Raw genomic sequence first — 22,442 nt, 5'->3', positions numbered from 1 at the left:
TATTGTACATGGTGCAAGTATGCATTACATACTTTCTTAGAAAATTAATCTAGTTCCATGTTGCACTACATTTGCAGGCAAAATATGTAGGTTTTTAGCAGGTTCCACATATATTCGTTTTAACAGTTGTTAACTAATTTTGCCCTTGATGTGGCACACAATGCTTTTGTCTATTACAGAGGGCAGTCTCTCTGCTTATAAAGAACTCTGCTGATGTCAGCGCTCGGGACAAGAACTGGCAAACTCCACTACATGCTGCAGCTGCTAACAGAGCTACTAAATGTGCAGAAACCTTGATTGGATCGCTGAAAAATGTCAATATTGCAGATCGGACAGGACGAACTGTACTTCACCATGCTGTGCTCAGTGGCAGTGTTGAGGTATGTCTGTACTCAGTCTTCAGTGAACACGTAATAAAGTATTTGTCCAGGTCTATCATCAAAGTCTGCCATCAGTGTATATGAATGCAGACTTTTGAATTCTCAAAGTGCTGTGAGGATTCTCCGCTGCCGGCGGTGAGACCGAGTGGTAATGCGACCGCATACTCCCGACCACATCCCAACTAGACATGCGCGGCCTTGCTCAATTCGCATATATTGAGCGAGGTCCAGCACGTCTAGTCGGAATGTGGCTGGGAGGATGTATTTTGCATACTTGCGATCACTTGAGATCTTGCTGAGAGCACCAGAAAATACTCCCAGCATGTTGTGAGGACTCACAGGTCTGCAGTCACATAGAGTAACTGCCGACTTTCATGATAAACCTGGACACCCCTTTTAAATGTACACTTAAAAGACGACTTTCAGAAGGTTTATACCTATACAGCCAACAACACAGGGTTGGGGACTCAAAAGTTAAGTTCCCACAATGAGTTCTTGGTGAGTTTTTGACACTGCGTATTTTTGTCATGCAGAAAAAGCTGCTTCTTAGTTCCTGCAAAGTGAATGGGATTTATAGAAATCTTATGCCCACTGTGCGTGTTTGAAACGTGAAACATATCAATTTTTCTTGCGGATAGACTGAGTTTTAAATGTGGATATTCCCCGTAGAATTGAATTAGATCCTGAAAATATGCATGTAGTGCGTTTCCGGTGCAGAAACGCACTTTAACCGCATGTAATTCACACATGACTGTATCAATAACATTTTGTCAAAGCCGAGGAAGTATCAGAAACAAGCCAGCATTATTTAAAACATAACAAGGAGAGAGAATATTGCAGCAGCAAAGCTTCATGCAAAGAAAAAAAAACAAAGATCAAGAATGCAATGAAAAAAATGCAAGTAGCCTAATTTACACAACGGGTGCGGAAATGCTGCAGAAAATCTAAAACCCAAACTCGCCAAATACTCATCGTGCGAACGTAGACTCATAGGTAGACATACCTCTGTGGCCATAGATTGACTCTGCAATGTGAAGGAAATATATTTGTTTGCTTATGTAGATGAGCTGCCCAAAGGGTTGTCCCAGTCCTGGCCAGTGCTCCTGCTGTCTTCACGGTACCCAACGCTACCTCCTTGGTCTTCATTGACCGCATCACTATTCCAACAGACGCTGCAGTTTTGCACTTGTGCTTCACCTTCTCAGCCTAGTGCCTGTGTGATGCTCTCCCTGCTGTAGGCAATAAGTCTTGCTGATTGTACATGTTAGTGAGGCCATCACCCACAGCAGGGAGAGTATCTGCTGGGCCGGACACGCAATGTGAATGCTCACCAGAGTGGAGGCATGGGCTACTGAGAAGAATTGGAGCACCCACCAGATCTGGTACTGCCCTCTGGACACTGTTGGCTTATGCTCGCTAGGTCCCACAACTTTTAATTTTCCCTCTAATGTGAAGTCTGTGGCCACAATAGTATATTTGCACAAGACTTAAAGCCCTCCACTCCCACCTAGCTATCATTATTAGCTTATAAAGTATAAACCTTTTGACTCCCTTTCAAACTAGCCGATCTACTACACATTTCTATAGCATAAGCGTGGGGAGATCTTCAAACAGATGAAGTAATTGCCTCAGCTCACTTTAGTTAATACTGGATGGTTACTTTTAACATTTTGGTACGAGTTAAGCCTACAAAAAACCATCATTAGAATAATATCGTGGCACTCTTGTTGTAATTACGGTCTTATTCTATAAAATTTAATTTGTAATTTTTTTGCAGATTGTTGTAATGCTGTTAAACAGAAGGGCACACCACAGCATCTGTGATAAAATGGAGCGGCACCCCATTATGTATGCATCTTACCTTGGTACGTATGGCTGCTTCTAAGTTTTGCATGCCTGAAACTGATACAAGCACTAAGGAGGCCGCAGTGCTAACTTAAGAGTCAGAAGCCCATCAATCAACTGATCGGCGAGGGATTGGACCACTTATGATCCAATGTTAATAACCTATAAATAAAATAAGGTCATCACATTTAAAATACGAGATAACCCCTTTTAAAGCTTAGACCTACAAACTGTCATTACCAAGTTTAGAGATGGGAAGATATTTTATTGTCTTTTCTTTGCTTTTCATTTATCTCAATTGTCTAATGACTGCGGAAGATACAAACATCCATAAATTATCTAACGGTGGTCAAATAGCTGCCACATTTGATATAACCATTGTTTATGGGTGGCACCTTGAGGACTTGATAGACCTTTGTCAATATAATAATAATAATTTCTTACTGTCTGTTTAGGACACCTGGAGATTACAAAGCTGCTCATATCTTGGGGCGCTGATGCAATGTCAAAGGATAAGCACGGTTATACACCCCTTCATGCGGCTGCTTCTACTGGGAGGATAGACATTGTGAAGTATTTGTTAAAACTCGGTGTGGAGGTAAGAAATGGCTTTTTATTGACAGAGCCCAAATAATCATTTTATAATTGATGTTTATGTAATACAATAAAGGAAATTACTGCCTAAAATGTTAATTTGGCATTTCTTGTTGTCAGATTGATGAACCCAATTGCTTTGGAAACACTGCCCTGCATATTGCCTGTTACATGGGACAGGATGCCGTGGCCAATGAACTTGTCAACTATGGCTCCAATGTCAACCAGCCCAATGAGAAGGGCTTCACGCCTCTGCACTTTGCTGCCGTTTCTACAAATGGGGCATTGTGCCTGGAGCTGCTCGTCAACAACGGAGCTGATGTCAATTACCAGGTACCTGCTGGAGTTGGCTTTGGGAGGTCAGAATAGATGAAAAGGGTCAAAGGGTGGAGAAAGGAATTTAAACCCTTAGCGCAAATGGATATACCAGTTGTCCTCACTGGGGCCCACATGTATGGAGACAACTTGAAAGCTGAACCCACTCTGCGCTGCAGATGCTGGCTGTGGTGTACAGCCATCATTTCCTGGAAAAAGCCCAATTTAACTATGTAGACATCACTGTCAATCACTGACTGACAGTGACACTTAAATGGAGCAATCGCGACACTTAAATGGAGCAATCGCCTTTGTGCTCTCAATGACTCGCCTCAGTTCCCCTGCGACACTATTGAAAGTCCCCATGACTGTCATATTGGTACTCTTGTGAAGAGCAGGCCATCATTTACACTATTGAAGTGCATAGAACAAGCAATGCACCCAAAGTGAATTAAAAATGTTTTAAAAATAATACTTTTTTTTTCTCACTTGTACAGAGTAAAGAAGGGAAGAGCCCCTTACACATGGCTGCCATACATGGAAGATTTACACGTTCACAGATTTTAATTCAAAATGGTATGTTCCTCTTCATCCCTATCACCATCTGCCTATTTAATATTCAATTAGCTGACATTGCTTCTGCCATGTTCTCCCCAGGTGGTGAAATTGACTGTGCTGATAAATATGGCAATACTCCTCTGCATGTTGCTGCTAGATATGGACATGAGCTGCTAATAAGTACATTGATGACAAATGGTGCTGATACTGCAAGGTGAGGTCACATAAGACGTCCGTCAGGTCGACTAGCTGGAGAATAGGAATGTTTCCTTCTTAGTGCTGTGCTGAAAGCACAACAGGAATATTCAATGGCACAGTACTTTCCGTGACATGGATGAGAATTGATTAAATGCCAAACAGCGGCATTTATGTAAACTTCTCACATCTCCTGAAGAACTGAGCGTTAATCATTGTCTTTGTTACAGGCGTGGTGTTCATGGTATGTTTCCCCTGCACTTAGCTGTTCTGTTTGGGTTCTCAGACTGTTGTCGAAAGCTCCTTTCCTCAGGTAAGTGACCTCACTTGTACATTTAAAAAAAAATAAAAATCAATGAAAATGTGCATCCTTTTTACCCATATAATGCATTTCCCTCATCTAGGTCAGTTGTACAGCATAGTGGCCTCATTGAGCAATGAACATGTGCTATCTGCCGGCTTTGATATCAACACACCTGACAACCTCGGGAGGACCTGCCTCCACGCTGCTGCTTCAGGAGGGTGAGTCTTGGAGACCATTTAAGAACAGTGGGGGGTATTTTTCTCCAGGGTGACCAGATATTTTTACTTATGATATTTTGACGTAGATTGCTATTTTTGCACAGTTGTGGCAATCTAAAAATGCATTTCTGGCACTTCGTGTTTTGTTTTTTTTCACCCTACCCCCTATACAGTTTTTACCAATAGGGTAAATAATTTTAGATTTTGATTGGACTTTTATGGACAAAGCAACACCTCGTGTACTAATACTTTTTTTTTCAGATAATTATTTTTAATGGGGAGGGGGGGGGACCGGTCAATTCGAATTTTTATGGTGGGGTTTTGTTTTTTAAATATTTAAAAATTTGTCTATTAGTCCTCTTAGGGACAGCAATACCTGTGTAGCACAAATCATGGTTTCCTACAGGAGCACAGTTTTAATGGGCATGGGGATCTTCAGCAGGTCCTGAGTTGTCATGGCAATTCATCGGTCTCCCACGATTAATTCAAACGATTGTGTTATAACGGCGTTTACCCCGGGCTGCACACTGAGAATGACAGTGACATTCTTCAGGTTAACAGCTGTGGGCGGAGGATGGCTGAATAACACAGCCATCTTCTGCCAGGGATGGTGTGCACTTGACTTCTGAGCCCGCTCTATTCATCCACTTCTTACAAGCACTTTACATGTACGGTGATCATCTTTAAGGGTTTAAAGGAAACCTGTGATGTAAAATAACGGTATAATCTACAGATTAATAGTGGTCTGACACGAGCGCCAGCACTGAAAGCCCTTCTGCCAGGAGGAAATTAACTTTATTCCTACCTGCAGCATTCGACTCAGTCATAGGGTGGCGCTGGCACTATTTCAGTTACCATTGACTGACAGCCGGCCCTAATGCTGATCCTGCTGTCAGTCACTACCAGGGGTGGGTTTACAGCCCCTGCTCTCTATGCACTGAGCAGTGACTGAACCCATGCCAGCACCACCCCTACGAACGGTAGCCAAACGCTGCCGGGTGGTTTAAAGTTAATTTCCTCATGGCAGCGGAGCTCTCTGTGCCGCATGGCATCAGAATGCTATTAACCTGTAGATTAACCCCATATCTGCAGGTTAATAGCATTGTTTTACATGACCGTCTCCCTTTAAAGGGGTTGTCCACTACAAGGACAACCCCTTCTCAATCTAAATGTTTGCTCCCATTAAAATAAAAACACCTATACTTGCCTCCGGTGCTGTTCCAGCGGTGTTGCCACTCGTGTTTCCGCGGCTCACATGAGGTTATGTCACACAAGCTCTGCACCCAATCGGCGCCAGCTTCACTTTCCCCGTCTTCAGACGAGTAAGTAATCAAGAGGAAATGAGATCTGCGACGGACGGCTCACTTCCTCTTGATTCGTCTGAAGGCGGGAGCAGTGAAGCTGGCGCTGATTGGGTGCAGGGCTTGTGTGACATAACCTCACGTGAGGCCCGGGAACGCAAGTGCCGACACCAGATGTGAGTATAGGTGTTATGTTAACGAGGGCAAGCATTCAGATTGAGAAGGGGGTTGTCCTAGAAGTGGACAACTCCTTTAAAGCATCATCCAGCCACAATTTTTTGGGGGGAAAAAGAAACCTGTGGATTCAGACTAAATTCACTTTACAATACTTTTCTGGATTATTATTATTTTTGGTCTTCTGCGTATTGTAGACATGGACATGTAGCAGAAGTGTTAACGTTTTCTGTGTAATGGTGAATATTTTTTAGTCTTCTTTTTCTAACTTTTGCAGAAATGTTGAATGTCTTAATTTGCTGGCAAGCAGCGGCGCTGAGCTGATGAGACAAGATAAATTTGGAAGGTAAACTCAAATCTGGTGCATCCGCATCACTAGGAGAGCATCTGAAAGTTTTTTTTAAATACATGTGTGTGTATATGTATGTAAAATTTGTTGTTAATTTTTATTTTTTTTTTACAGAATTAGTTTTGTCATTAAATTTGTTTTCACCTTGTAGGACACCGCTGCATTATGCTGCTGCCAATGGCAGCTACCAGTGCACAGTGACTCTAGTCACCGCTGGAGCCAGTGTTAATGTGGCAGACTCCAAAGGCTGCACTCCCCTACACTATGCTGCTGCTTCAGATACCTATAGAAGGTGAGTGCTTATTGCATATATAAATTTGATGGCTGTTTTGCTTTGTGGTTTGCACAATGTGCTTTATATGTGTAATTCTAACTAGACGAATTGTATTCACAATTCATTGTTTTATGCAGTTTTCCATAAGTGCTCCAAGTCCTTAAAGGGATATTCCCATCTACAAGATCCTATCCCAATATGTAGTAGGTATAATAATATTAGCAAATACCTCCAATTACAAATGTAGTATAGTTTTTCTGATTCGCTATGTCTTTCCTCATGTGCTGGCATTGCAGGACCTTAGGTATCCATGGTTACGACCATTAGCAACTAGATAACTCACTATATCAGTGGTCGTAACCATGGATACCTAAGGTCCTGCAATGCCTGCACATGAGGAAAGGGACATGGCAAATCAGAAAAACTATACAACATTTCTAATTAGCGGTATTTGTTATTATTATTGTTATTGCACCTACTACATATTGGGATAGGAACTTGGAGATGGGACTACTCCTTTAAATCAGACAGGACAGTCTAGACAATGCTCATCTCCTGCCCATTTTAAGCTTTTTCTTTGCTCCCTTCCTTTATTTTCACAAACTAAATACAGCTACATTGATTTAGCCATACTGGTGTGTAATACAGATTTTTTTAAAATCTCATTTTAAGTTAAATATAGTACACTGTCAAAGGAGAAGTTGTCTTGCTTAACATATTGCCATTCCTTTATAGAAGGGGTTGTGGGGATTCCTTGATGTGATCTACATTTGCTTTCACATTTTAAAGGGTTTGTCCCCTTTCAAAGATTGTTCCAAAGGCTAAGGAAAGCAAAAATTAAACAAACAGAGCTCTGTTACCCACCCGCTGTCCGCCTCTGGCTCTCGCTGCAGTGATTCAGTTATTTCAACAGCACTGCAGTCAATGACTGAGCTCAGCAGCTTGTGTTATCTACATAGGTAGAACTGCTGAGTTCAGTGATTGTCTGCAGTGCTGTCAACATTACTTCACCGCTGCAGTCGATCAACATAGAATCAGGTGGAGACACAGAGCTGGACCCGGGAAGGTGACTCAAATATAAACAGTTGAGGTGATATTCTTTGAAAGGGACAACACCATTTTGAAAGGTGTTTTTTTTTTTTTGTTTTTTTTGTTTTTTTTTTATATAAAAGTTAGAATGATCATTTTGCTATCAATGCTGCTTGTTGCTGATTGGGAACTGATAGAGCAGCTCTGGTTCATTCCCTTTTGACACTGGTTGCTGGAGACCCATCTAGTTATCGATTTATTCATTAATTTGCATAATAACTGAGCATTTGAACAGTGCTAATAATTCTCTCCCATTTAAGGGCATAGATGAATGAAGAAGGTATAACCTTTTTTTGGGGGGTGGGGGGGACGTGCTAGATCCTCATCAATTGTAGTTAAAGGGAATCGGTCAGTAGGTTTTTGCTATATAATGTGAAGATGGGATGCTGTAGGGGTTAAACCACAGATTTCAGTGATGCCTTATCAAGCTCCAAGATTTTGTCTACTTGTAATGATTGTTTTAGCACCAGGAGTTTATCTGCCACGCCCCCTCCTGTGATGTGCACCTCACTAGCTAGTTACATTGTGTATACAGAGCCTAGTGGGGGCGGGGGAAGCTTTCTCAGCTCTGCTGTATTGCTAAATCTAAAAGCTCTGATTGGTATCACAACCTCTGCACCCAGTAATTGATACATCGTTGGATTCAGGGTCTCTTTTCCTACATCATGCTGTTCTCAGATGAGGTAGCAAACACCTTCTGACAGATTCCCTTTAATATACATACGTTAAACTGGTCATCTGTTTTATTTTGCCTCCTTAGAACGATGGACTGTAGTACTGGGAAAGGCCAAGAGTCTGAGGAAGAGGATGAGAAGGCATCGCTAGAAAAAGAGGCTTTCTTGTAAGAGTTTGATAAAGAAATAACCCCTTCATACATGTGTTGCTCTTATAAGTCTTAGGCTATGTGCCCACGATGCAGAAATGTTCAGGATTTTTTCCTGAGCGTTTCTGCATCTCCCTGGCAGAAAAAAACGCATGCGGATTGTACATGTGGATTGTACATGCGTTTTCCTGCCACGGACAAGCGGAAGTGAAGCGTTCTTCACATGCATTTCCGCATTTTAGCATCACTTGGAAAGTGCTTGTCAACTTGGTCACACTGTATAAATCCATGCAAACGGCATGGATTTATATAGTGTGACCTTAAAGAATGGTAAAAAATAAATCTATACTTACCCTCTGATGGCCCGCGCTGTCTTGCTTCACCGTCCCGGCTGCCGGCAGCGGTACACTGAAGGACCTGCCGACGTCAGCGGCGCGTGACCCGTCACATGACTATAACGTCAGCGCAGGTCCTTCAGTCCATCGCTAGCTGCCGGCATGAAAGGACGAGTGCAGCGGGGGCCGTCAGAAGGTAAATATAATCTTTATTTTTTATTTTATTATTTTTTTCACAGTTCCTATGGTACCCAGGTCCGGAGGAGAGTCTCCTCTCCTCTAGACCTGGGTACCATACGCACATTGGAACGCATGGATTACTCATGTGCTTATCTAGTAAAGCGGAATGCATGCGTTCTAATGAAAGTCAATGACGGCGAAAACGCAGCACTTCCGCAAAATAATTGGTAGTGCTGCGTTTTTTTCCGCAATGATAATCCGCAGTGGAAATTTCCGCAGCATGTGCACAGCACGTGCGGATTATCATTGGGGAACATGGCAGACCTTCTACCATGCGTTTTTTAAGCGTTTCTGCAGCGTTTTTGCTGCTGCGGAAACGCTTAAACGCATCGTGGGCACACAGTCTTATACACTGTCTGCTCCTATGTGTCTTGTATAGGAAACTTCAATTAAAACCTGAAAGAGAAATTACCATTGCCTGGATTTTGATTTAAACTAAAAAAAAAACCTCTAACTTCTTTGCTCTATTTGTTTTTAAGTAACATTATTTTTTTCGCACAGTGCCTTAGAATTTCTGCTGGACAACAATGCCGACCCTTCACTTCGAGATAAACAGGGTTATGCTGCTGTTCACTATGCAGCGGCTTTTGGCAACAGACAGAACTTGGAACTAGTAAGTGGAACTAGCGCCATGAAAAGGAATCTTCACTATGTGAATTGCTCATATAGACCCACTGAAAACATATTTCTTAGTTTCTATATGCTCAATTGAAAAATATATTGCCCACACTTTCTCATGGTAGTAATGCAAGCCCATTCTTTTGTGAATATTATGGCCACAGTGCTTGCCCTCCCACGGTTCTACTGATCACAACTTAAATTGCTAGAGAGTTCTGGGGGAGGAGTTTACATGGAGCTACATGGAGTCTTGGTTGGTTCAATGGTGGTCCGATACCTATAAAGCCCCTTTATAAATACTTATCTTTAAGCCCCAAGCACTTTTGTAATTAGCGTTATTATTAAATTCCCTACTTTTTTCCTTATCATTGTATTTTTTTTATATGTATTTTTTCTTACATCCTGTGACATTTTGTTTTGAGCGGAGTCTCAAATAGGACTTCACAGGAGGTTGGGGTTGCACTCACTTCTCTGCAGAGTCTATGACCCCTCCTGAAACATGGCGGCATCAGAGTGATGCAGCAGTCACTTGCCATATCCACTGTCACAGCTATTGGCTGATAGCCTCAACAGTTCCTATAAGTTTTATGGGAGTATGCAATAGTAAAGCCGAAGAACTACTCCCCCCCCCCCCCCCCCCCCATATAAAAAACTGTAATAAAATATATTTTATTGAACATACAGTACAGACCAAAAGTTTGGACACACCTTCTCATTTAAAGATTACTCTGTCGCCTCATTGGGGGACACAGGACCTTGGGTGTTATGCTGCTGTCCACTAGGAGGCGAAACTATGCATAATCTGAAAAAGATTAACTGTGGCTTCTCCCCTGCAGTATACACCCCTAGACGGCGTCAGCCATCTTCAGTTTTTTGCTTAGTGTCGCAAGCAGGCACATCTCAGATCTTCAATCGTCCCTCGCTTCAGCACGGGATTACAGATGAAGAAAAGAGGGTCTCTTAAGAGACCCCCGGCATGGCTCCTTCCTCTGCCCCCTACTATGGGGTGCACAGTTGAAGTTGAGATGGCGTAACCACCATGCTGCTCCTTCTCCGGCCCCTCGGGTCAGGCCCGAAGTTGAGAACCCCCCCTCCTTCCCCAATTCCCTCGGTCTTGGTCGAAGTTGAGGCGAGGACAAAGCCCCCTGACGGTGACAGTGGCACACTCCCTAATCCCCCCTGGGGGTATTAGGTTGAGACACCATCAGGTAGGGCCTGGACGGCAGCATCTGCAGCTCTCACCAGCCAGCACACCTCAGCCGAGGACCAGCAGCAATACAGGAGCCCCAGTCTGTCTGTGGGATCCTGTAGGAGCCGGGGGGAGTGCAGGCAGCCATGGCACACACAGGCACAGGCCTTCACAGGCTCTGCACCTGCGGCAGCTTTCTCCCTAAAAGCGCCTAAGGGGGACTCTCTTCAGAGCCCCCTACCATTTATTCCCCCCACCGCCATTCTGCCTTTCAATCCGGGGGGTTACGGTTCTGATCCGGCCCCCCCTCACCCCGGACTACCGCGCCGGCCTGGAGCCTTTTTGGGCATAGAAAATAAATGTAGACCGCGGCTTCGGCCTAGCCGAAGCTACCGCCCATTCTCGGCCCCCCGGATGACGATTTTGACACTCTGCGGTGTCACACAGGGGGCGGATCTAGGCTGCAGGGCGCGCATCTCCAAAGAAACTGCCGCCCTTGCAGCGCTCCGCACCCCTTCTCCTTCACCTCAGGATACAGGAGAAGAGTTACGGCGGCCATTACTGCTGCAGGACATTCCCAGGCCAGCCAGGTATCCGGGGAGGCACAGGACCAGGCTTTTTCAGCGCTGCTCACAGGGGCACATTGGTGGGGTAAGTTCTCAGCTTGAGTTACCCCTCAGCTGTGAATTTTTTAATACTCTGTATCCTCCTCTGCACAGTTAGCCCCCCTGCATAGCCACTCCAGGTGCACTATGCCGGGCTCAAAGTCTAAGAAAACCAGGCAGGGCTGCTTTTCCAGAGTGGTGAGAAGCCTGCAGTAATGTTCTTCCCAACGGCATATCCGCATTGCAAGGATTGTACGCAGACTACTGTGCCAGAGTCCCAAGCAGCCCCTACTACCCTTCAGTGGAATGGGCCACTCAAATGTCACAATCTATGACAGAGTCCATAGATAACATGACCGACAATTGATTCAGGTTCTGCAAAGCCATACCTCTGCTAGACTACCCAGCAAAGGGAAAGTCTGACTCAGCCACATACTGACCCAGGCACATCCAGGTCAGGACGCAAGCGCACCCATAGGTCACGCTCATCTGCGTCATCACACAGCACACGGTCATTCCTGTCTAGGGACAGATACCGTAGTCCCAGGTCATCTAGACAGTCCCCTACCAGGGACAGAGATTATATTTCTCCGCACCATTCCCCGTCCAGAGAAATACTCCATTCTGATTCACCTAGGAGACACCTTAGTGACACACAGGAGTCAGAAGATTCTGACTCAGACAAAGAAACTGATGGATCCCTAACTCTAAGCCCACCTAGCAATACAGCACTAGTTGAGGACATAATCTCGTCCATACATCGGGTGCTGGATATCTCTGATCTGACCCCGGACGCACCACAAGATAACATTTCATTTGAAGGAGCCCTGAAGCCGCCTAAGTTTTTCTTGAATCATTCAGAATTAAAGATCTATCCTCAAAGAATGGACAGACCCACCAGCTGTGGACCCCCCCAGTCTCCAGGCTGGCAGCACAGACACTTCTTTCACTGCCAGATAGCTCAACCCTCAGGGATGCAGCAGACCGGCAGGTAGAAAGTATGGCTCGTTCAATTTGCGAAATCACAGGAGCCTCCCTAGCTCCCGCGTTCGCTTCAGTCTGGGCAGCCAAGGCCATACTGGCTTGGGCAAAAAATTTACAAACTGGCCTTCAAGCTTCTGCCCCTGGACTGTTGGAACAAGCAGTTCAAATACCAGTTGTGGCAGACTACTTGCTTCATGCAGCTCTGGATTCTGCAAGAGGTGCAGCGGGGGCAGTATCACACGCCATCACTATTCTGCTTATCCTTTGGCTGCGTGAATGGAAAGCGGACGCAGCCTCTAAGAAGTCCCTCACGCAGCTTCCATACCTCAGCGGTCGGCTTTTCGGTGAAAGGTTGGACACAATGATATCCAACGCCACCGGGGGTAAGAGTACCTCTCTTCCCCAACTGAAACCCAAATCTATATATATATATATATATATAATTGTCTGTCTGTCTGTCCAGGAAATCGCGCGTAGCTCATTGGTCCGGCAGCGGCCAATCAGCGCCATGGGATTTCTGAAAAAAAAATGGCGGCCGTTAGCGGCTCATCTGCGGGACGGAGCTCAGCGGCGATGCAGCCGGGAGATGAGTGCCGCGAGGCGCTCATCTCCCGGCGGGTACCAGCAGAAGGACCTCGACCGCCAGACCCATCTGCGGGAAGGAGATGCAGCCGGGAGATGAGCGGCGCGAGGCGCTCATCTCCCGGCCGGTAGCAGCGGAAGGACCGCCGGCGTCGCTGACCTCCATGCGGAAGAGAGGACGGGGGAGCGGCGCTGCGGGTCGGGATACTTCTGCTGCGAGCGCCCGCTCATGTCCCGGGTTCTCGCAGCGGAAGTACCCGCGCAGGCAGCGCCACTCCCCGATGCTCACCAAGACGATTCGATGATTGGTCGCGGTCTTCGGACCCGACCAATCACTGATCTTACCGCAAAAGTTAAACACCGCTGTGCTGATTGGTCGTGGACGCTGCCCGCGACCAATCACCGATTTGGGCGCCCAATTTAAATATCGGCCGCGACCAATCACCGATCTTGGCTCCACATTTAAACACCGCTGTGCTGATTGGTCGCGGACGATATTTAAATGTGGCGCCCAAATCTGTGATTGGTCGCGGTCAGTGTCCGCGACCAAATCAGCACAGCGATGTTTAAATGTGGAGCCAAGATCAGTGATTGGTCGCGGCCGATATTTAAATTTGGCGCCCAAATCGGTGATTGGTCGCGGGCAGCGCCAGCGACCAATCAGCGATTTTTAACACAAATGTCTGGACCTTAGTAACACCATGCGGATACTGTGGGGACATCAGCGGCTAGGGTGTCAAGGGAGGACCGGGGAGCGGCGTTGCGGGTCGGGATACTTCTGCTGCGAGCAGTCGCTCATGTCCCGGCTTCTCGCAGCGGAAGTAGCGGTACAGGCAGCGGCGCTCCCGGTCCTCACTAATACGATTCCGCTCCTCACCAATACGATTTGCTGATTGGTCGCGTGCGGAGAGCGCGACCAATCAGTGATCTTGGCGCTAAAGTTAAACACCGCTCTGCTGATTGGTCGCGGCCGCTGCCCGCGACCAATCACCGATTTGGGTGCCACATTTAAACACTGCTGTGCTGATTGGTCGCGGCTGGCATCCGCGACCAATCAGCGAGATGGGCGGCAAATTTAAACGCCGCTCTGCTGATTGGTCGCGACCGCTACCAATCAGCGATTTTGGCGCCAAATTTAAACAACACTCTGCTGATTGGTCGATTTTTATCGCCAAATTTAAACAAGCTCTCCGGTCCTCACTAACACCGTTCGCTGATTGGTCGCGGCCACCACCCGTGACCAATCACCGATATTGCCGCCAAATTTAAACACCGTTTTGCTGATTGCGCCCGGTCGGCCGCATACATATTCTAGAATACCCATGCATTAGAATCGGGCCACCATCTAGTGCAATTATAACAAGCGTAACCAAGATAGATTCCGATCCTTTCGGAACTCTTCCGGCTGGTCCGTCTCTCGGCCAGGACAAAATAACAGCCGCTTCACACGCAGGGAAGACTCGAGATCGACACAAAAGTCAGACAAGACCTGGCAGTCAAATGCAGGCCAATCAAAATCAAAAAGAGGGAAATCCAAAAAATTTCTTCTCATCATGACTCACGGACTCAAAAAGACACTCCACCTGTAGGCAGCCGACTTTTACTCTTTCATCAACTCTGGCTACCTATTACAGAAGACAGGTGGGTCAGGGAACTAGTATCTTCAGGATACAAAATAAAATTTACTTCCAACCCACCAAACAGATTTTTTATATCTGTTCCCCTAAAACCACCAGAAAAGCTTTTCACCAAGCGGTCTCCTCGCTCCTTCAAGCACATGTCATAATACGTGTCCCAACAGCCGAGCGCTTCCATGGGTTCTACTCCAATCTATTCGTAGTCCCCAAGAAAGGAGGTGGGGCACGGCCCATACTAGATCTAAAACAGCTCAACAAATATGTAAGAGTACGTCACTTCCGTATGGAGTCTCTTAGTTCCATCATCGCATCCATGGAAAAAGGAGAATATAGACATACAAGATGCATACCTGCATATACCGATTGCACCTACCCATCAGAGATTTCTCAGGTTCGCTATCGACCAGGATCACTACCAGTTGTGGCTTTCCCGTTCGGACTCTCCACGACCCCCAGAGTGTTTACCACGTCATGACAGCCACCATGCACGTCCTACACTCCAGAGGCATAGTGGTCATTCCATACCTAGACGATGTCCTCGTCAAGGCTCCCACCTTCAAGGACTGCGAGCTCAGTGTCTCAATCACGATCGACACTCTGAGTCGCCTGGGCTGGTTAGTCAACCTACAAAAGTCGTCACCAGCCCCAAACCAGTCTCTGACATTCTTGGGAATGCTATTCAATACCTCCAGGGGTCTAATACTCCTTCCCAAGGACAAGGCACTGCCTCTCCGTTTAGGAGTTCGCACCCTTCTCAGCAAACCCCCTCGATCTCTCCGGTTTACCATGAGAGTCCTTGGCAGGATGGTGGCAATAGAAGCGGTTCCATTTGCCCAACTTCACCTCAGACCTCTCCAATTAGACATTCTCAAGTCATGGGACAGGAACCCTTCTTCTCTCGGCAGGAAGTTCCAGCTGATGTTGTCAACCAGGAAGTCCCTTCACTGGTAGATCAACCGGACCTCTCTAACAAAAGAGAAATCTTTTCTCCAGGTCAATGGAAGGTCCTGACCACCTACGCAAGCCTGACGGGTTGGGGTGCAGTACACCTACACCACAGAGCACAGGGCAAGTGGTCCCCAGCGGAAGCAACCTTGCCCATCAGCATTCTGGAAATTCGTGCCATCCTCCTGGCGTTAAGAGCCTTCCATCACTTACTGGCAGCATCCCACATCAGGGTACAGTCGGACAATGCGACGGCCGTGGCATATGTCAATCACCAAAGGGGGACCCGCAGTGTCCGGGCGATGCGAGAAGTGACACGCATTCTTCACTGGGCGGGGGGGGGGGGGGGGGGGAACAAAAAAAAAAAAAAAACGGACTCCATTATCTCTGCGGACCCCATTCCGGGTGTAGACAACTGGGAAGCAGACTTCCTCAGCCGGCAAGGAATAGGGAGAGTGGGCTCTCCATCCCGAAATCTTTCAACAGATCTGCCATCGTTGGGGTACTCTGGACGTGGACCTAATGGCGTCTCACCTCAATGCCAAAGTCTCCAACCTCATGGCCAGATCACGCGAGCGCTAGCGGAGGACACCCTGGTTCAGCACTGGACCCAGTTCCAGCTCTTGTACATTTTTCCACCTCTCCCCCTGATTTCCAGAGTGGTGAGAAAGATCAAACAGGAGGGAGTACCAACCATCCTAATTGCACCAGACTGGCCCAGGCGTACATGGTACGCCGACATCGTACGACTCACAGCAGACGTTCCCTGGCGTCTTCCCGACCGTCCGGATCTTCTATCACAAGGCCCGTTCTACCACCAGAACTTAGAGGCCCTCAATTTGACGGCGTAGCCATTGAGACCTGGATTCTAACCCAGGCAGGTTTTTCGCCAGATGTCATTGGAACCATGATCCGAGCACGAAAACCAACCTCGGCCAAGATTTACTACCGTACCTGGAAAGCCTTCTTTACCTGGTGCGAATCTCGTAACCAAACCCCACTACCCTATTCCCTACACAGGGTACTCGGTTTTCTCCAATCGGGCCTGGAAGCCAGACTATCCCTGGCCTCCCTTAAGAGCCAGATGTCAGCTCTTTCAGTGCTTTTTCAAAAGTGCATTGCTCACAAACCGCAAGTAAGAACATTCTTCAGGGGGTTTCCCGATTCGTTCCCCCCTACAGACGACCACTAGAAACGTGGGACCTCAACCTGGTGCTGACTGCATTGCAGGAATCACCCTTTGAATCCCTTAGGGAAGTCCCACTCCGTCTTCTATCACAGAAAGTGTTTTTTTCCTCGTGGCAATCACCTCGCTACGCAGGGTGTCTGAACTCGCAGCACTCTCCTGCACACGGCCCTTCCTGATTTTTTTCCAGGACAAGGTACTTCTCCGTACGGTTCCATCCTTCCTTCCGAAGGTTGTGTCCAACTTCCATCTCAATGAAGAAATTTCGCTACCATCCCTCTGTCCGGTTCCGGTTCATAGAGTGGAAAAGGCTTTCCATACGCTTGACCTTGTCAGGGCATTGCGTATATATTTGTCTAGCACTGCGCCCTTCCGGAAATCTGATTCTCTTTTCCTCCTTCTGGAAGGTGGCCTCAAGGGTCTGCCAGCTTCTAAAGCTACCCTTGCCAGGTGGATCAGATCCACCATACAAGAGGCCTACCGCCTCAAAAATTCTCCTCTTCCAGTAGATATTACGGCACATTCGGCACGAGGCTTCGGCACAGCAAGTGTGTAAGGCAACCACCTGGACCAGCCTACACAATTCTACCAATCACTATAGCGTTCATACCCAATCCTCAGTAGATGTGAGCCTGGGCAGACGTGTTCTGCAGGCGGCAGTACCCTAATTATAGGGACCCGTCTACACAATATTCGTCCATTGCTTCCCACCCAGGGACTGCTTTGGGATGTCCCAAGGTCCTGTGTCCCCCAATAAGGCGACAGAGTAAAGGAGATTTTTGTGTACTCATCGTAAAATCTTTCTCTTAGCCTCTAATTGCGGGACACAGCTTCCACCCTGTTGCCCTTCCGGGCCGTTAAGTTGAGTTCTCATATTGGTTTTCCTTTGAGTTCTTATATAGTTGCCTTTTCATAGGCATGACTATGTTATCTATGTTACGTTCCTCCTACTGCTTTTGCACAAAACTGAAGATGGCTGACGCCGTCTAGGGGTGTATACTGCAGGGGAGAAGCCACAGTTAATCTTTTTCAGATTATGCGTAGTGTCGCCTCCTAGTGGACAGCAGCATAACACCCAAGGTCCTGTGTCCCCCAATTAGAGGCTAAGAGAAAGAGATTTTACGGTGAGTACACAAAAATCTCCTTTTTTCTGTATTTTCATGACTATGAAAATTGTACATTTACACTAAAGGAATCAAAACTATGAATTAACACATGTGGAATTATATACTTAACAAAAAAGTGTGAAACAGAAAATATGTCTTATATTCTAGGTTCTTCAAAGTAGCCACCTTTTGCTTTGATGACTGCTTTGCACACTCTTGGCATTCTCTTGATGAGCTTCAAGAGGTAGTCACCGGAAATGGTCTTCCAACAATCTTGAAGGAGTTCCCAGAGATGCTTAGCACTTGTTGGCCCTTTTGCCTTCACTCTGCAGTCCAGCTCGCCCCAAACCATCTCGATTGGGTTCAGGTCTGGTGACTGTGGAGGCCAGGTCATCTGGCGTAGCACCCCATCACTCTCCTTCTTGGTCAAATAGCCCTTACACAGCCTGGAGGTGTTTGGGGTCATTGTCCTGTTGAAAAATAAATGATGGTCCAACTAAACGCAAACCGGATGGAATAGCATGCCGCTGCAAGATTTTGGTAGCCATGCTGGTTCAGTATGCCTTCAATTTTGCATAAATCCCCAACAGTGTCACCAGCACCCCAACACCATCACACCTCCTCCTCCATGCCTCACGGTGGGAATCAGGCATGTAGAGTCCATCCGTTCACCTTTTCTGCGTCGCACAAAGACACGGTGGTTGGAACCAAAGATCTCAAATTTGGACTCATCAGAACAAAGCACAGATTTTCACTGGTCTAATGTCCATTCCTTGTGTTCTTTAGCCCAAACAAGTCTCTTCTGCTTGTTGCCTGTCCTTAGCAGTGGTTTCCTAGCAACTATTTTACCATGAAGGCCTGCTGCACAAAGTCTCCTCTTAACAGTTGTTGTAGAGATGTGTCTGCTGCTAGAACTCTGTGTGGCATTGACCTGGTCTCTAATCTGAGCTGCTGTTAACCTGCGATTTCTGAGGCTGGTGACTCGGATAAACTTATCCTCAGAAGCAGAGGTGACTCTTGGTCTTCCTTTCCTGGGGTGGTCCTCATGTGAGCCAGTTTCTTTGTAGCGCTTGATGGTTTTTGCAACTGCACTTGGGGACACTTTCAAAGTTTGCCCAATTTTTTGCACGAACTGACCTTCATTTCTTAAAGTAATGATGGCCACTCGTTTTTCTTTACTTAGCTGCTTTTTTCTTGCCATAATACAAATTCTAACAGTCTATTCAGTAGGACTATCAGCTGTGTATCCACCTGACTTCTGCACAACACAACTGATGGTCCCAACCCCATTTATAAGGCAAGAAATCCCACTTATTAAACCTGACAGGGCACATCTGTGAAGTGAAAACCATTTCCGGTGACTACCTCTTGAAGCTCATCAAGAGTGTGCAAAGCAGTCATCAAAGCAAAAGGTGGTTACTTTGAAGAACCAAGAATATAAGACATTTTCAGTTGGTTCACACTTTTTTGTTAAGTATATAATTCCACATGTGTGTTCATAATTTTGATGCCTTCAGTGTGAATGTAAAATTTTCAAAGTCATGAAAATACAGAAAAATCTTTAAATGAGAAGGTGTGTCCAAACTTTTGGTCTGTACTGGATATTAAAAAGACAAAATTTAAAAACAAAATTGATTAAAAGGGAAACCTACTGCCAATGAACAAGTACCGGGAAAGTCGTACTTCTAATTTATGCCACATGTGAAGACCCAAGTGCATAGTGCATGTATGAGAACCAAACAGAAAGTACCACATATATGTTAATAGTCATTTTACTATTTGTCTCCCCCTAGTGGGACCATATGGAATCTTATGAGGACTCCAAAGATATAGAGATTATGACCATTCAAAAATCCACCACAACTAGTTGCAGAGGTTATGCTACACAAATGCAAAATACAACTAGTGCTCTGACAGGGTAACAAGAGGTACAAAACGTATTCAAGTATATTCGTAACCCCTACAGAGCCATCGATAAGTGTTTAGCACAGTGTACACCTAGTTAATCAGTCAGCTTGTCTAAGTTAGAGCACATCAAAACATTAAAGCATAGTGTAATTACCAGAACTTGTATCCCCCTAACGCGCGTTTCACACTGTCGCTTCTTCAGAGAGGATGACGTCCTGGTTCAGTAGAGGTGATCGAGAAGTGACCACATCTTCAGTTACCGCAGTCGTTCAGTGCTTCTAACACCGCAGTCTTTCTCTGAAATAAATCGTAATCAAGGGTGCGGTGTTAGAAGCAGTGTGAGTGACACCAGCGCTGCCACCTGACAATTGGTTTGAGGCTTCCCCACAGCTTCTAATACCGGCCTTAAATGAATCCTCATCAGGGGAGGTGCTGATGTCACTCACACTGCTTCAATCACCGCCATCAAACCAATCGTCATGGGTGATAGACTCTGCAGAGAAGTGAGTGCAGCCCCAGCCTTTTGTGACATCCAGTTTGAGACACCTTGCAAACGAAACCTCACAGGAAGTTAAAAAAAAAAAAAAAAATATATAGAAAATTGCAGGATAGTGAGAAGTGTAGAAAATTTATAATCTAATAATTTTATATAGCGCCAACATTCTGCAGCACTTCACAATTAAGCTGGGACATGTACAAACAATAAATCCCTCACAATTTAATAATAAAGCTAATTACAAAAGCCTGTGCAGTGGCACTCATTGAAAATTTTAGAAACAGAAGATCATGGTGTTTGAATGGAGCTACAAATTGCATGCTTGACCACTGCTCCGTACCAACATAATATTGCTTTCTAGTCCTATGTAGGGTATACGTAATTTAAATGTATTTGTAGGGAAAGTGACCTTTTAAAATTATTTTCTTATAGCAAGGGATCTGTATGGTGTGTCTTTCTGGTGTGCATTTAACATAGTTTGTTATCCACAGCTCCTAGAGATGTCCTTTAACTGCCTGGAGGATGTGGAAAGCACTGTACCGGTTAGCCCTTTGCACTTAGCAGTAAGTATCTTTGATTTGTGTAATGTAATATAGAAATCTCTCATTATAAGTAATTATACATTTTATATGCATGTGTTTATATATTTAATATATATATCTACACTGCTCAAAAAAATAAAGGGAACACTTAGTCTGTTTAACTCCCAAGTAAATCAAACTTCTGTGAAATCAAACTGTCCACTTAGGAAGCAACACTGATTGACAATCAATTTCACATGCTGTTGTGCAAATGGAATAGACAATAGATGGAAATTATTGGCAATTATCAAGACACCCTCAATAAAGGAGTGGTTCTGCAGGTGGGGACCACAGACCACATCTCAGTACCAATGCTTTCTGGCTGATGTTTTGGTCACTTTTGAATGTTGGTTGTGCTTTCACACTCGTGGTAGCATAAGACGAACTCTACAACCCACAGAAATTGCTCAGGTAGTGCAGCTCATCCAGGATGGCACATCAATGCGAGCTGTAGCAAGAAGGTTTGCTGTGTCTGTCAGCGTAGTGTCCAGAGGCTGGAGGCGCTACCAGGAGACAGGCCAGTACACCAGGTGACGTGGAGGGGGCCGTAGGAGGGCAACAACCCACAGAACTCCAGGATTGGCAAAGTCGCCACTGGCGCTCTGTGCTCTTCACAAATGAAAGCAGGTTCACACTGAGCACATGTGACAGACTTGACACAGTCTGGAGACGCCGTGGAGAGTGATCTGCTGCCTGCAACATCCTTCAGCATGACCGGTTTGGCAGTGGGTCAGTAATGGTGTGGGGTGGAATTTCTTTGGAGGGCCGCACAGCCCTCCATGTGCTCGCCAGAGGTAGCCTGACTGCCATTAGGTACAGAGATGAGATCCTCAGACCCCATGTGAGACCATATGCTGGTGCGGTTGGCCCTGGGTTCCTCCTAATGTAGGACAATGCCAAACCTCTTGTGGCTGGAGTGTGTCAGCAGTTCCTGCAAGATGAAGGCATTGAAGCTATGGACTGGCCCTCCCGTTCCCCATGGAGGACATCATGTCTCGCTCCATCCACCAACGTCACATTGCTCCACAGACTGTCCAGGAGTTGGCGGATGCTTTAGTCCAGGTCTGGGAGGAGATCCCACAGGAGTCCATCCGCAACCTCATCAGGAGCATGCCCAGGCGTTGTAGGGAGGTCATACAGGCACGTGGAGGCTACACACAATGCTGAGCCTCATTTTGACTTGTTTTAAGGACATTATATCATGGTTGATCAGCCTGTAGTGTGTTTTTCCACTTAAATTTTGGGGGTGACTCCAAATCCAGGCCTCCATTGGTTAATAAATTTGATTTCCTTTGGTTTTTGTGTGATTTTGTTGTCAGCACTTTCAGCTTGGTACAGAACAAAGTATTCAATGAGAATATTTCATTCTTTCAGATCTAGGATGTTATTTGAGTGTTCCCATTATTTTTTTGAGCAGTGTATTATCTTTTAATATATAGATAGATCTATATTCTCATACACACACAGCTAAAGTATAAAGATAACATTAATAAACATTGGCATTGTTTCCTTTGTTCAGGAGTTGTTTGACAGTTTTGTGTAGAGCTGGTGAGATCTTATCTTGATCTGTGTGACCTGCCATCTTTTATTTTGACATGTGTTTCCTTGTGG

General features: G+C 45.8%; 1 protein-coding gene across 6 annotated transcripts in view; it reads left to right on the top strand.

Moving 5' to 3' along the window:
• The window catches only part of ANKRD52 (ankyrin repeat domain 52), a 75,945-nt gene that overhangs the window by 31,280 nt on the left and 22,223 nt on the right, over positions 1-22,442 (top strand). For 4 of the 6 annotated variants that reach the window (XM_073663744.1, XM_073663743.1, XM_073663748.1 and 1 more), the window contains exons 5-16: positions 180-380; positions 2,158-2,245; positions 2,681-2,823; positions 2,940-3,152; positions 3,632-3,906; positions 4,118-4,200; positions 4,292-4,409; positions 6,162-6,230; positions 6,385-6,525; positions 8,357-8,437; positions 9,496-9,607; positions 20,742-20,813. In XM_073663744.1, the coding sequence (XP_073519845.1) occupies positions 180-380; positions 2,158-2,245; positions 2,681-2,823; positions 2,940-3,152; positions 3,632-3,906; positions 4,118-4,200; positions 4,292-4,409; positions 6,162-6,230; positions 6,385-6,525; positions 8,357-8,437; positions 9,496-9,607; positions 20,742-20,813 (1,596 nt within the window). The remainder of the gene's footprint in view (positions 1-179; positions 381-2,157; positions 2,246-2,680; positions 2,824-2,939; positions 3,153-3,631; positions 3,907-4,117; positions 4,201-4,291; positions 4,410-6,161; positions 6,231-6,384; positions 6,526-8,356; positions 8,438-9,495; positions 9,608-20,741; positions 20,814-22,442) is intronic. The other 2 variants (XM_073663746.1, XM_073663745.1) reach the window with 1 other exon arrangement.

The sequence above is a fragment of the Phyllobates terribilis genome, unplaced genomic scaffold (genome assembly GCF_046119375.1).
Source record: "Phyllobates terribilis strain yellow unplaced genomic scaffold, ASM4611937v1 Scaffold_2__4_contigs__length_985480577, whole genome shotgun sequence".
NCBI classification, from domain to species: Eukaryota; Metazoa; Chordata; class Amphibia; order Anura; family Dendrobatidae; genus Phyllobates; species Phyllobates terribilis.
The sequence above is the reverse complement of the archived record's forward strand: the minus strand, read 5'-3'. Positions and strand labels throughout refer to the sequence as shown.